Below are 14,975 nucleotides of genomic sequence, written 5' to 3'. Positions count from 1 at the left end.
TGCCATTTCTGTCCTTGTTGAAGGCTTCTGACAACATATCTGGAAACATCATGCACAGGAGTAAGCACAGTCTTGTGTCACTCCATTGGTGATTGGGAAAACATGAGAGCATCATCCATCATCCAAAGTCTGTGCAAACATGCCATCATGGAAATGGTATACAATATGAATGAACTTCTCCAGTCAACCTGTTTCTGCAATGATCTTCCACTCCTTTCTGGAGGCATACAAACTTGACTAAATTAGTTTTGATTGCAACAACCTATGCCAGTTTCATGGTACTCCCCAACACTGCGGCCACCCCAGAAAAATGTGTATCCAGCTTAGACTTTGGTAAGTTGGTCTTCATTTGGCAGCCTTGTTTCATTCAGGGCTGCTATATGGATGTGATACCTGCTGAGTTCTCTTACGAGAGCTGTTCGTCTTTCAGGTCTACTGGATTTCTTGTTGTTCATAAGAGTGCACACATTCCATGGATCAATGGTGAGTAGAATAATCTTTGCAAAATTTTTGTACATTTTTTGTGTTTCAACTGTAGGGCAGGATTCCCACCCACCATAGCAAGCAGGTCAAGGTTAGAATGGGTGAAGCACACAATTTTTAGGGCACTTTTTTAAGCTCCTTCTTCCTGCCAGAAAGTAAGTAGTGTGTTCCTTGAAAAAGGCTGCTCAGACACCCAGGGGGCTGTTGAATCCTATTGCTACTTCAGTCCAATAAGAAGATGATGCTCTGGTTTGAGTCTCCTGTGTGCAGGTGCAGGGTTGTGACTTTTGCTCCCAGGATAACCACACCTGCTGCTTCATCACTTGACCATCACCGCAGGACTTTGAGGTGGGTAAAAATGGTAAAATGGTATGAGTGATGTCTTTTGACTTGTATATAAATAGCATTTAAGTGAGGTAGTAGTTGCATAAAATTGTCAGCTTTACTGTTTCTTCCACAGTCATCAGAGCAGCAAGATAAAAGTCAAGATAACTGGTGATGGCTCATGATGCAGTAGCTGACCTTGGCATCTTCAATGTCTAATCAAGCTCTAAGTGCTCCACAGTGCTTGCTTCAGCCATCTCCTTTGGAACAAATTGTTCCCATCTATGCATTCTGCCAGGGGAAGTCTTCATGTGCTTGGGATTGACATCCTCTTATTCACCAATGGGTTTAAGACCCCTCAGTTACCCTCAACCTGTTTCACTGGGGTTTGGCTGCTGCTCATGCTACAGCTTCTTAGAGTCACAGGTAAGAGCTAGGTGACCTGTGGGACACCAAAGGTGGAAAGCAGCTCTGAAAAAGGCTTGGCAGCCCTCCCATCAGAGGTACTAGCCTTCTCCGAACACCCCTACACCTCTAAAGGACTAATAATTATAACTAACATTTATATAGTGCTTACTATGTGCCAGCCACTGTGCTAAGCACTCTATGGTTATTTGATCCTCACAACAACCTTAGAAGGTAGGTGCTATTATTATCCTTATTCTACAGATAAGAAAACTGAGTCAAGCAGAGGTTAAATGACTTCCTCAGGGTCACATAGCTAGTACATGTCTTAGACAGGATTAGAATCCAGGTCCAGCACTTTGTCCACCATACAACTTAACTGCTTAGGTGGTAAAAAACAGGTATCTGAACCCAGCTCCTCTGATTCCAGACCCCATGTTCATGTAAGTGTAGTAAGTGGTGAGGTCCCATAGCCTACCTTATCATGCAAATGTTCCCAAAGTATTTGGCCCTTTTCAAAAAAAAATTTTACTTAGCATCCCCCTGGAAATCTTTCTTTAACCGTTTAACATTTTTTTTGAAATTTCCATCATTTCAAAAAATATATAAAATATACATATTTCAAAAGTAACTCATCTTAAATTTAATAATTTATGATAAATTTGTGGGGTTTTTCCTGAATTGAAATTTTGATGATACAGTATTGCATCATGTAGCCACATAGTATTATACTGTAAACAACCCATTACATGCACATATTCCTGCTGATGTATGCTGGACTTCCTGACAATGCTCAACATGCTTGCTTGCCAACACTTGCTTTTTAAGACCTGTTAATGAACTTGACCATCGGTTAGCTATAACTTGTATTTTGTGTGTTTATTTGGAAAATAATGTAATTACTAAGACTTAAACTCTGTTATACAACAGATGAAACATGCCCAAATGGGTTTCAAAGTTTTCTTCTTTTCTTTTCTTATGCTTCTACCGTCCCCTTATTTTTTATTCAATGCCTCCTAATTGCACCTGAGGTTCCTACTGCCCCCTGGATCATTCCAGTGCCCCCCAAGGGTGGTATCACCCACTTTGGGAACTTCTGCATACTTAGAACAGTGCTTGGCACATAGTAGGTGCTTAATAAATGCTTATTGATTGAAAGATTGTTCTACAATAGCCTATATTTACATTGTGGGTATGGGTAGAACATAAGATGGAAACAAAAGCATATGTATTTTTATTTGAGAAGGAAAGAGAATGAACCCCTAAGGGAGTCAGAAAAGGCATTTGGCTGTAGCTTCTTTAGGGGTTCTGGACTGCCTCCATATTGCCTCATGTGGAGTTCAGCATAGAGTAGGATAAATATGGAGTTGATTTTATCCACGAGGAAAAAAGAAGAGGTTGTGATACACTGGAAAGAAAGCTGAATGGGGAACCAAGTGACTTGGTTTCAAATCCTAGCTCTGACATAATAATTTTCATCTGCAAAATCAGAAAAATGATGTTTGCTGAATTTTTTAGGTCACATGATGAGCTCTTCAGGTTATCTATATAAATGATTCTATTCTGATCAATAACCACTCTTCATCTTTTTTTCTGAGAGGACGATTAGGCCAAAGTCTTTTGAGCAGTTATGAATCACTCCCAGGAGAAAAAAGTTTTTACGTGGGGTTTGAGAACTTGTTTTTTTTTTAAAAATATTTTGATAGCCGTGTTTTAATATAATTGGTTTTGTTTTTAACCTAATATATTTTAGTTTGTGCATTCAAAAACATGATTCTGAGAGTTCCAGAGACTTCACCAGACTGACTGCCAAAGGGGACCACGATGCCCCAAAATTTAAGAACTCTTGTTCTACAGTCTTCTGGAGTTGATGCAAGTAGAATGATGTGATCTGTAAAAAGGTCATCTGGAGGACTTCACTTTTCCAGTCTGGTCTATGCATTGGATCTGTCCATAACAATGGTGAGATCAGCAGCCCTTGGTGAGCATGTACCTCCCTGTTTTATGCCTCACCTCCTATTCATGATCATGTAGTCTCTGAATTAGGTTATCTCTGTTGTTATAGGCTTCAAAAAATATTTTTTAGAAATAAAATTCAAGTTAAATTCAAAGGACTCATGATGAAAAATGCTTTCCACATACAGCAAAAGAACTGATGGAGTCTGAATGCAGATTGGAAGCACACTATTTTTTCACTTTCTGTATTTTTTTTGTGTGTGTTTCTTTTCTTTCAGTCTATTTCTTCTCTCCCAACATGACTAACACCAAAATAGGTTTTATCTGATTTTGTGCAAACATAATTTATATCAAATTACTTACCCTTTTAGGGAGGAGGGAGGTGAGGGAGGGAAGGAGAAGATTTGGAATTCAAAATTTTAAAAATTTAAAAATTATCTTTGCATATAATTGGAAAAAGTAAAATGGTACTAAAAAATAAAGTAAACGTCAGTGTTGGAGTTGGGACTTGATCAGAGGTCTTTGGAGTTTCAGACCAGTGTTCTTTACCCTAGAACATGCCGGGCAATATGGCGCTAATGAAGACTTGATTAGATGAGTTCAGTACTTGCTGAGAGACATTCAAATCAAGGCCTGCATTCATTTGGCCCCATCCTGTTTCGGTGAAGTTATCTCCTCCATTCCTTGACACCTTCCAGACAGGCCAGCCTCCTCCCTATACCCTGCATTCTTATTCCCTCCCCTTGTCTGTGGCTCAAACAGGTCCCTGATTGGAAGGTGCTCTCCACACACCTATGAGGGCTGTGGGTTTCACCTGCCGGACCACCTCCTCTAGGGTATTCACTTCTGAATGATCCTGAGCAAACACTTCCTTCTCATGGTTTAGGTGACTCCTTCCCTGGGAGAAAGAAGGAACAAACAAGTTATAAGCCAAGAAGATCCCCAATAGCCCTGAGCCTTGGATGCCAACTGTGACAATTTCTGGTTTCTTTTTAAGATCTGTGTTTTTATCAGTAGAACTGCTTGCCTCTACTAATGCAGATTAGTACCTGCTTTGCTTAGCCAGGTGCTTGGGACACTGAGAGGTTAATTGATTTGCTCAGAGTCACACAGTCAGTATGTGTCAGGAACACATACTTAAACCCAGATCTTTGAGACTCCAAAGTCAGCTTTCTGTTCACTATACCGCACTGCCTTCTCATAAATGAGTGTCTACAAAAGAAATGTAAAATAATTGTTTTTTCAGGGGAAGCAGAGAGCACTAACAGCTAAGAAGATCAGGAAAGGCTTCGTGGAGAATATCCATTAATAAACTCAAGCATCAGGGATTAGAAGGAGGCCTGAGGTCTGTGACAAATGGAGTCTTGTACAGATGGATGTTCATGCACACTGTCTCCCACTTTAGAATATAAGCTCCTCGAGGGTAGGGACTGATTTCACTTTTTCTGTGTATTCTCAGCTCCAAGCATAGTCCCTGATGCATAATTCATGCTTAATAGATGTTTGTTGTTTGATTGCTAGACTGGGTTTCTCAAACTGCTTAATTCCATGGCCTGAGACCCTAAAGTCAGCACCCAGGAAACAGGGAGCAAACACAAAGTGTTTGGTCTCCTTAGCACTGACTGATGGTGTCCTCTGGGAGCGTTTCTTCTGCAGTGTCCACAGCTGGGGGCTCGATGGTGAAAAATGACCACTCAATTAGTTATTTTAATGAGAGAGCTAGAGGGAATGATGTTAGTATGATGAGGGGGAGAAGAAGTCTACACATTGGGCTACGGAAAAATTGTTGTTCTTGTTTTGTTTTTACCTGAGGTCTGTTTATGCTTCGGAGACTTTAACAAGTGGCGTTTCCTTAAATGACAAAATTGGACGTATTACAAAGTCTTCTCATGGGATAACTCTTTCAGCAGAACCTTGGCCTTCCCACCTGCTGGGAGAACCTACCTCTAGCCCAACTACTGTGCCCAGGTGTGCAAGGGCACTTTAGCTTCTTTCAGTTCACTGGGCATTATCATAGAAGCATACATTTAGAGCTGGAAGGAGCCTTAGATGCCACAAGTCACTCTTTCTCATTCTACAGATAGGGAAACTGAAGCCTAGAGAGATTTAAGTGACTTGTTAAGGTTATATAGGTAGCAAATATTAGGTAGAGAGAATCAGAGATTTCCAGAGAGCCCTCTTTGTTACAATGGCCCTGTGAGGTGGACAACATTTTACAAATGAGGAAATGGAGGCTCAGAGTAGCCCTTTTCCAAATATTCCTTCTCTCCTATTTGAGGAACCTCATCTCTTGCACTTCAGCAGTGAAATCTCTTGCTGGGGTGCTGGACTCTATCCAGTCTAGTCTAACTTCCAAACTCTATACAAACAAAATCACCTACAATACTGAGCCAAGTGCTGCCTAGGTACCTGGGAGCTATGTGCAGTTTGTAGAGAGTCAGTAAACATTACCTTCACGATGAGCCCCTTGGAATCCACCATCCATATCTTCTTGGTGGCCTCTGCCTTTGGGATGCCTTCTTTCTCCAGAGCCATGACAATGAGATGGGCAATTCCCATAGCTGCCTAAAAGTCCAGAATGGGGCATTATGCAGAGATTTGGGATGGAAGGGAGGGTCTGTTCACTATGAGATCTTACATTTGATAGTTTACAAAGGTTGAACATCAATGTTTCTCCACTTCCTCTCCTACCAGTGTCTTGTTCAGTATTTGCACAGAGAAATCCAAGCCTTAGTGTTGATCACATCTCCAAGGAAGTAGCCCTCTCTGCAAGGCCCCACTTGACCTCCCAGGTACTAAAAACAAGAATGAAGGTCCCAGGTTGCACATGGCACCTACCTCTCCTGCTCCTTGGAAAACAAACACATGGTTGGAGAGCTTGTTTTTGGTAATCCGCAAAGCAGCCAAAATGCCAGCAACAGCAACAGAAGCAGTGCCTACAACCAGATCAAAGCTTAAGGTGAATCTCTCATCACATTCTGGTCTTCTCATCCTGAATAATGCCCTGGTGACCAAAATAATACCTACTTACACCTATGATGCTTTAAGGCTTACAATGTACATTCCATATTACAGTGCTGGCGGACGGGTAGTTAGAGCACAATCATCCCCATTTGACATAAGAGGAAACTATCATAAAGGTTATATGAGGTACCTGTGGTCCCATAGCTAGTTCAATATAGGATTTGAACTCAGATTTCTTGCCCTTAATCCACAACAACTTTGACCATGAAACGCTGTTACTCATAGCACCATGACTAGAGTGATGAAGTTAGGAGTCAAGAACGCCTGTATTTGGACCCTGCCTCAGACATTTACTAGCTGTATGACCCTCACAATGTCCCTTAACCTTTCTAAGCTGCATCTGTAAAACGGGGATACTAATAGTACTTACTTTACAGGACTGTTGTGAAGATCAAATGAAATTATGTATGGAAAGTGTTTTGAGAATTTTTATACTATGCAAACTTCAGCTATTTTTATGGTACATGTTATCCACAAGTGAAGCATTTTCCTTTAGTCTTTCATTATCCATATGGCACAGGGAAAAGACCACTAGATTTGTCATTAAGACACCTTGGCTCATACCCGCTCTGCTACTTACTGTGTGATCCTGGGCAAATCACAGAATTTCTCTGGGTCTATTTGGTTTCCTTGTGTAAAATCAAGAAGTTGAAAAAGAGCATCACCATCTTTCTTAGCTCTAAAACTCATGATCCTAGGTAAAGAGCAAGATTTCTGGATCCCTTATATAAGAGCTGCTGATTTCAGTGCTGATTTTCTCCCCACCCTGCTTTAGAAATTGGAAGGAGACTCCTCTTCTGTAGGCTGAATGATTTCTGGTAAGCTTGTGGTGATGTCACCACTAGGTGGCATGGGAGACTGGGCTGTCTTTACTGATACTAATAAATTAACCAGCAGCACAAGTCAGCCAGCATGACTGACTTTTTAGCATTTATTATTATGCCAAGGGGTGCAGAACAATTGGGTGCAGGGAGATGGGAAGGGGAGGGGGTGGGAAAGAGACGATAAAAAGCAATCTTGGTCCCTGACTTCACAAAGTTCATGATCCAGCTGGAAAGACCAACAATATACACATGAAAATAACTCAGACAAATATTTGTTGCATTGAAAGAAACTGACTGGGATATGGAGGTGGGTTATAGTATTTTCATCTTGTGGATCTTAAGGAGTAAAAGAGAAGTCTTCAATTCTTTGAGATAATTTGGGTGCCAGATTGCCAGCAGGCAGAGATTTAGATTAGATGACCTCTCCGGGTACCTTCTGGTCATGAGAAGAGGGAGGTCAGTTTTTCAGGTTTATTCAGGTATTTTCAAGACAACTGCCATTCTGAATCACCACTAGATGGCATTCTACCTGTTCTAGTGTCAAGAAATGTTTTTGTAGATGTTTGAAAAAAAAAGTTTTTATGGCCATAGACAAAAAGAAAGAAATGTGAAGTAGATTTACAGCCACCTACCATCTCTACCCCTAGTATCCAGTATCCATTGGTATGAGGAGGCGTCTTTATCAGTCAATTTATCTTCCTACCTATGGACTTCCCTAAGTCTGAAGACCAAGGTGTGTCAGGAGGTGTATTATACAGCATTCCAGGGAGACAGGTGTTTTAGGTGGTAATGGAGGGAAGATTGAGGAAAATGGAGTAAGAGAACGATTTATTTTTTGGGGAGGGGGTTGTTATACAACTCCTACTCACATTTATACCTAAAGTCCTTCAGGTAAGATGGGAATCTGTCCTTTGTTTAATGACCTTAATGACCTTCAGAAAGAGATTTCATAATTTATATGGTGGGGGATGCCTGATGCAGTGCTTAACAATCCTTCCACTGTTTGAAAGACCCTTCTAATAAGTCACTCTAATCTTTCACGGTGAAGGCTGCTCCTTTCTGTTCCATCTTCTTAGCTGGGTATTTGAGTTGATCCAAAATCTGTCACTGACTTGATTCAGCTTTGCCTCATGGCTATTCCCTTCTGCTCACTTTAAATGCCGGCCAGACTGGATTCTCTGACTACTCTCCAGGTCCCTCCCTTGTCTGCCCCTTTCCCTGTGCTCTCTTGCCTCCACAGCTTTGCTTATGCTGTTGCTTCCTGTCTGACAAATTCCAACTGATCCTTTCAAGCTCATCTCATGCCACTTCCTACACGGTATTTTGCCCCCATTGGTAATTACCTTCTCCCTTACACTACTTAGATTTTCAGATTTTCATGAATTCCAGTTTCTTCCATATTCCTCATCCATTATTTTCCAAAACCTTTTGCAATGATCAGATATCTCTACAATGATCATTATCATTGGTACAAGGATAGGGGCTAGCCTTGTGATTTTACTAGTACAGAGATCTCCCAGGTGAAAAACTTTCCTCTACCAATCCAGGTCGGTATCCTTTCTTCAACTTCCAGTATTCGAGGATTGCTTAGAAGAGAACTTCATTGTGTCAGCAACACAATCAGGTAAGGTCAAACCAGATTAAAATATAATTGGGAAACATTTAATGAAACAAATAAAAACACAATAGAACATATTTAATATTAACATGTGGTTTTCCAAGTCAATATGTGACCTCTTGGGATATTTAGATACAGTTTAGTGGCCTCTATTTCTATTTGAGTTTGACATCTGTAAAAAAGAAACTGGGAAGCCTTTCTGGGCAAAGAAACCAATCTTCAGAAACAAAGGTGGGGTCTATAGTCCGTCTAGTATGGTCTGAGACCCTGACCTGATCAGTGAAGGAGAGAAACTCAATTCAGGAGACAACAACCTATTTCACTTTGGGTAGCAATGAGCAGGCTTAGGCAGAGGAAGAAGAAAAGGGAAAGGGGAGGGAGAGAAGGCAAAGTAGAAATAGAAAAGGTGAGTGATGGAAAAAGAATTGGAAAAGATAAATTAATGAGTAGGGCTACAAGTAGTAGAAAGTGAGCCACAATCAACTTCATGGCATGGAGAAACCACTTTATATCTTTATATCAAAACCCTCTCAAATATCCACAGAGTTGGAAAGGAAGGACCTCAGTGATCATCTAATCCAAGAATCCCCATTGTAGCACACTTAACAATTGATTACTTAGTCTTTGCTTGAAGAGTGTGTGTGTGTGTGTGTGTGTGTGTGTGTGTGTGTGTGTGTGCGCGCGTGCACACATAGGGACCCATTCCTGCCCCTTCTATAATCTCAGAAAGTTTTTCCTTTCATTAAGCATATCTACCTCTCTATGACTTCTACCCAGTGCTCCCAAATTCTCCCTTAGGGACCAAACAAAACATATTTAATCCTTTTCCCACCAGCCAGCTTTATAAGTACTTGAAGTCTGCTATCCTATCCCGCTGGAGTCTTCATTTGTTTTTAAGATTAGGACAAGATCTGTTTTCAGGTTAACAATACAAACAGTTCTGGAGTTCCAAGCAGTTAACTTTGCGTTAGCCAAAGGAATGGAGAACCAGTCCTAGGTCTATCCAAGATAGTAGTGCTGAAGGTAAAATATATATTAGTTTATTTTTCGTGGGCCAAATTAAGCACCGTGAGTGCATTTCAAATGAATGAGAAGAGGGCATGGGGAAAAAGGGAAAGCTTGGAGTAAGTCAGTTTGGTGGATAGAAAAAATCATTACTATGTTAAAATAAGATGATCACAGAGATTCATGCTACTATACACACTTTGTTATAATTTTCCTTCTCATTTCTGCCAAGCCTCATGGATCAGAGAAGGAAGTTTCTTCCTTAAAATAAGACATGGGGGTGGGGGTGGGGGGTGGAGAACGTGGCATACTTTTATAATAAGAGTGCTGAATAAGCAGCTTGGATAAGAAAACTTGTGCCAACCCAAAGACTTTCAACAAGGTGGTTAGATCCTGTTATAGGGAGACTTGAACTCCAAGTGAAATAAGAGTTATGACAGGCCTGGAGGAAGTGGTAATTTAACACTGAAATAATTATGTGGGAGGAATTTAAGGTTTCTCTAAAGCTGAGAAAGAAAAAGCAAAGAGAAGAATTACAATTCATACTAGTTAAGGATTATTTAGTAAAATGCCTAATTGTACTTAGGTGTTTGCATTTATTTAACTTTCACTCTATCTGCTAATGGAACAGAGGTACTGGGTTGCCAGTCTTATACTGATTTGATTTATTTTCCAACTTGGGCAGGTCAGCCAACTACTTCAGCTCTCCTTGTGTCCTTCTGGCTACTATATTGTTATCTGGTTCTCTTTAATGGTGACTCAGTAGGATAAAGTAATAAAATTCATTAAAAAGAACCACAAGAAGGGACAAGCAGGTATGGACCATGGGAATCTCTCTTTCCTTGAGGTTAGCAAAGCAAGAACCATGGTAAGCCTCCAGGTAGGAAGAGAGGCAGGAGGAGCTGCTGTCAGCTGCCTTATCTCCCTTCCAAGGCACCCAGGAACCCATGGCTACCTCTGTTTCTTTTGTCCTTGTCGTGTTCATTCTTTCTGGATAGTAGGCGAATGAGAAACAGAAATAAAACTGACCAGATCACAAGAAAGTGAGCTTTGAAAAGGTGGAATAGCCTCTCGAAGTTCACCACAACAGTTCTTGGCAGAATCTGACACAGCTACAACAGGAGATCTCGGTGATGAGGCAGCCCTGAAGAATGATCTGCTTGATCCAGCCCAGAAGTAGACAGACCCAGCATCTAAGACCCTGTGTCCTCTTTCATGCAAGGGACAGACTCATCCATTGCACACCCAGAAATGAACTTGGGAGGTGGAATGTTTGGTCTTCTTCTCTTTGAATCCACACTCCCAAGGGATTGAGGTATAGAAGAAATAAGTGTGCTCTGATTTGGAGGGGGGAGAGTTGGGTACTTTTGTACTTCTGTCCTTATTATACTTTGTCAGTAAATATTTCTTCATAAAAACCAATTGATGTTAACCATCAATGATTTTGAAAAGAATATTGGTCAAAATCATTGGTTAGATGATATTAAGGAGATTTTAACATAATATTAAACTATGTTTGGGGGAACACACCAGGTGGGGGCTCGAGGGCAATCTCTGATTCTTCAGATATAGTGTTGGAGCCTCAAGAAGATGTAGCTCTGGCTCCCAGTTTGTATCTAGATTGGGATACTGAGCCCCAGGGTCTACATGTGCTTCGTAACCACAGAGTATTAGATCAGGAAAAGACCTTAGAAATCATCTGGTTCAATTCCCTCCTTTTTAGATGAAGAAACAGAATCCCAGATCTGTAAAATGACTCTTTCAAAGGTTTCTGATTCTTCTTTCCCATATGCCTTTTTGGTGGAGAAAGTCTGATTGTTTCTGAGATTGATTTCAGAGGTGGGTGGAGAACAGATTTAGGACCAGGAGATGCACAGGAAGGTCAATAGTATTAGCTGATTTCTACTCTATTTAAGAGGAGGTTAAAAAAATAAACATTTTTTTTTCCAAAAGGAGTTTTCAATAACTGAGTTTCCTGAAAACTGGGTACTAGAGGTTGTAAGTTCAGGAAATAGCTGAATAGAACGAACCTCAAATTTATTCAAGGGCAGTTTCCGTTCTGCTTTTAACCAGCACAGATCTCCCAACAATCACACTCAGGAAAATACAGGGAATCTCCACCCTGAACAACAGGACATCGAGGGAAGGAGGAGAATTAACCCTTTCACTCACAGAGGGTTGGAAATATACTTGATGGAGCTTGGAGGGTCTTAGTGGATCACTGACAGGTTGACTATAAACCATAAAACACTTGGTATTTCTACACAACTCCCTTTCAGGGAATGAAGAGCTCACAATTACTAAGGGACTGGGGAGAGGGGAGGTATGGGACTTGCCCAGCACCCAATTCTTGTTATCAAACAGCACCAGAAAAATGACCAGCAATGCCATGTGCTTGCTAACTCTGCTTCAGGAGGCTGTTGTGACTTCTGGATCCCTTCAATGATGACGACGTAAAGCCCAAACTGAAGGTCTTCCATATTCTGGCACCCATTTACCTTCTTAGCTTCCAGATTTCTCCCCCCTACACACTCTAAGCTCCAGCCAAACTGATGATGATGATGATGATGATAATGACAGCTAGTATTTATACGGTACTTTAAGGTTTGACAAGTGTTTTACAAATATTCATTTGATTCTCACAACTCTGAAAGACACGTATTATTATTATCCCCATTTTATGAATGAGGAAACAGAGGTTGAAAAATGTTAAGTGACTTGTCTAGGGTCATACAGCTAATAAGTATCTAAAGCAAGATTTCAGCCCTCTCTCACTCAAAACAAAGTCAAGTGCAAGTCATGTCATTATTTCTCTGATGGCATGGTCTTTTTCAGCAATGAAGGATGAACACACACACACACAAAGCAGGATTTGAACTCAGGTCTTGACTTCAAGCCTACTGCTCTATCCACCTAGCTGCCTTGCAAACTTGCCCACTTTCTGCTCTCTTGACATGCCCTTCACGCCTTTTCTCAGTCCATTCCCTGTACCTAGAATGCCCTCCTTCTCTTCATCTATCAAATTTTTACCTATATTTTTAAGCCTAATCCAAAGTCTAACCCCCTCTGTTATCTCCTGTTGTGAATAACCTTCGTACGTAGCCTTCACAGGGCATCTTGTTTCATGCCTGTAATACATTTTTCGTGTAACATGTACTGTAGTTATTGGTTTGCTGTGTTGTTGTCTTTTCTCTCTTCTAGACTATTAAGTTCTAGGAGGGCAGTGCCAATGCCTTCCTTAAACTGTATATCATCACCCACGCCTTGCACAGTGCTATGCAATAGTATTTCTTATATGTTTTGTTGTTGATTTTGGTTTCCCTACCTTTTCAGAGAAGTAAAAAAAAAAAAAAAAGGCTTCCCAGCAGCCCAATCCTAGTCTAATGGCTCGGATGGGGAAATCTGTGCATATCCTTGAGGTCCCAGGTGCTTTGAAAGCTGGCTCTTGGTGCTACTACAACCTCACTGTGGTCCTATATGGTCACCCTTTGAGCAACCAAAAGTCAGCTCAGCTGTCCTGGAAGATCACTCTTTCACTGAGTGACTCAATACCATGGTCTGGGGGCATGAGAACAGAAAGGATACATCTAAGGCTGAGCAGAGGGGTCACTACCCCAGGCAAGGGGAAATCCAGGAGATGGAAATAGCTGCTATAGACTCTAGGCTGGAGCTAATAAGAAATGAGAAAGGAGAAATGAAACTGGAGAAACATTCATTAAAAAAAAAACTTATGGAAGTGATTATAGAAAACTGAAAACAAATAAGTTAATAAAAAAGTTATAAGCCCATGTAAATTCTCCAAGGCCAACATGTCTCTCAATAAGGCAAATTAGGAGGGCTGAAAGTAGGGATGGATCAAAGGGAATTTAGCTTGGAGAAAAGAAGTCTGGGGGATGATATGGCCACTGTTATAAAATTTTTGAAGGGTTGATGACATTTGAAAGAGGCGGCAGACTTGTTTTGCTTGGGAGGGGCAGAGACAGGATTAAGAAGGATAAGAGAAAACTTTTAAAAAGTGAATTTAGACTTCATGTAAGGAAACCTTGTTGGCAATTAGATCAGCCCCAAAGTGGGCTAAGCTGCCTCAGGAGGTTGGGGGCTCCTGATCACTGGAACTCCCCAAACAAAAGCTGCATGATGACTTGACAAGCATGTTGCATAGGGGATCCTTGTTCAGGTATAGGGGGGACTAGACTGCCCCTGAGCTCCCTTCCAACGTCGACATTCTATGATTCTGGGAAGTGAATCTTTAAAAGGGCCACCCAATACATGCCATTCCCATTAGAGGGCAGAGAGGGAAAGAAAAGAGAAAACTGTCATTTGATGTATGGTTTTTAGAAGTACTTTGCATAAATGGGGGTTGATAGCTATGTAATTTTGCATAAACTGTTAGAAATGGTTGCTATATTGCCAGCTAGGGAGAGTAATGGATAGAGTGTCAGACCTGAAGTAAGGAAGACTTTGAATTCAAATCCAGCCTCGGACACCTGACCTGGTTTGATCCTGGACAAGTCACTTACCCTGTCTGCCTCAGTTTCCTCATCTGTCAAATGAGGATAATAATAGTATCTATCTCCCAGAGTTGTTATAAGGATAAAATGACATAATATCTGCAAAGTTTTTACAAATCTTGAAGAGCCACATAAGTGCTAGTTATTATCATCATTTTTAGTTTTATTGAACTTTTTCCCCATTCTTTAAAATTTTTATTGCAAGAGGTTGCTTGCTGGGTAGGAGATCAGGGGAAGGAAATGTTTGGAAATGAACGTGTTGGGAAAAAAAGGTATCAATATTGTTGTTGTTTTAAAGTATCATGAACATTGTTTACCAGAGAACTTGTAGTTTTTAAGACTTTAAGAATAGCAAGGGGACAGGTTGGCTAGAACATGATTCTTGTACTTTTAATTTAATATCAGGATGCATTGGCTAAATAGATACCATTGCATAGTATATGGAAAGTATTGTATCACAGAAAAGCATTATATACAATTTTGTAGCACTTAAAAGTTTCCTCCCCCTTCTCCCCAAGGTAGGCAGAAGTGTTATTATCTTATAGGTGAAGAAAATGAGACTCATAGAAAATGGTTTGACTGACATCCATGGCAAGTAACTATCAGAGCCAGGGCTTAACCCCAAATCCCCTAATTTCAAGTCCAGTAGTTCTGGGGAAAGATCACTGTAGGTTGTAGTAACAGCGGGAGGCTTCATGATAGGGGCTGAGGTAGAAAGACAAGTAATATAGAGAGTGATGTGGCAGGAAATAAATCCATTTCTCCAGTCTTTCAACTGACCCTCATATGTGTAAAAAGAAGTTACATGAACTGAGCTAAACTAAC

At 40.7% G+C, this 14,975-nt stretch overlaps 1 protein-coding gene across 2 annotated transcripts in view; it reads right to left on the bottom strand.

Moving 5' to 3' along the window:
• ME3 (malic enzyme 3) overlaps positions 1 to 14,975 on the bottom strand; it is a 326,185-nt gene that overhangs the window by 10,379 nt on the left and 300,831 nt on the right. For both annotated transcript variants that reach the window (XM_072610619.1, XM_072610620.1), the window contains 3 exons: positions 6,007 to 6,104; positions 5,620 to 5,733; positions 3,961 to 4,066 (listed from right to left, as the gene is read on the bottom strand). In XM_072610619.1, the coding sequence (XP_072466720.1) occupies positions 3,961 to 4,066; positions 5,620 to 5,733; positions 6,007 to 6,104 (318 nt within the window). The remainder of the gene's footprint in view (positions 1 to 3,960; positions 4,067 to 5,619; positions 5,734 to 6,006; positions 6,105 to 14,975) is intronic.

The sequence above is a fragment of the Notamacropus eugenii genome, chromosome 5 (genome assembly GCF_028372415.1).
Source record: "Notamacropus eugenii isolate mMacEug1 chromosome 5, mMacEug1.pri_v2, whole genome shotgun sequence".
Taxonomy (NCBI): Eukaryota; Metazoa; Chordata; class Mammalia; order Diprotodontia; family Macropodidae; genus Notamacropus; species Notamacropus eugenii.
This window is presented reverse-complemented; position numbering and strand designations above follow the sequence as displayed.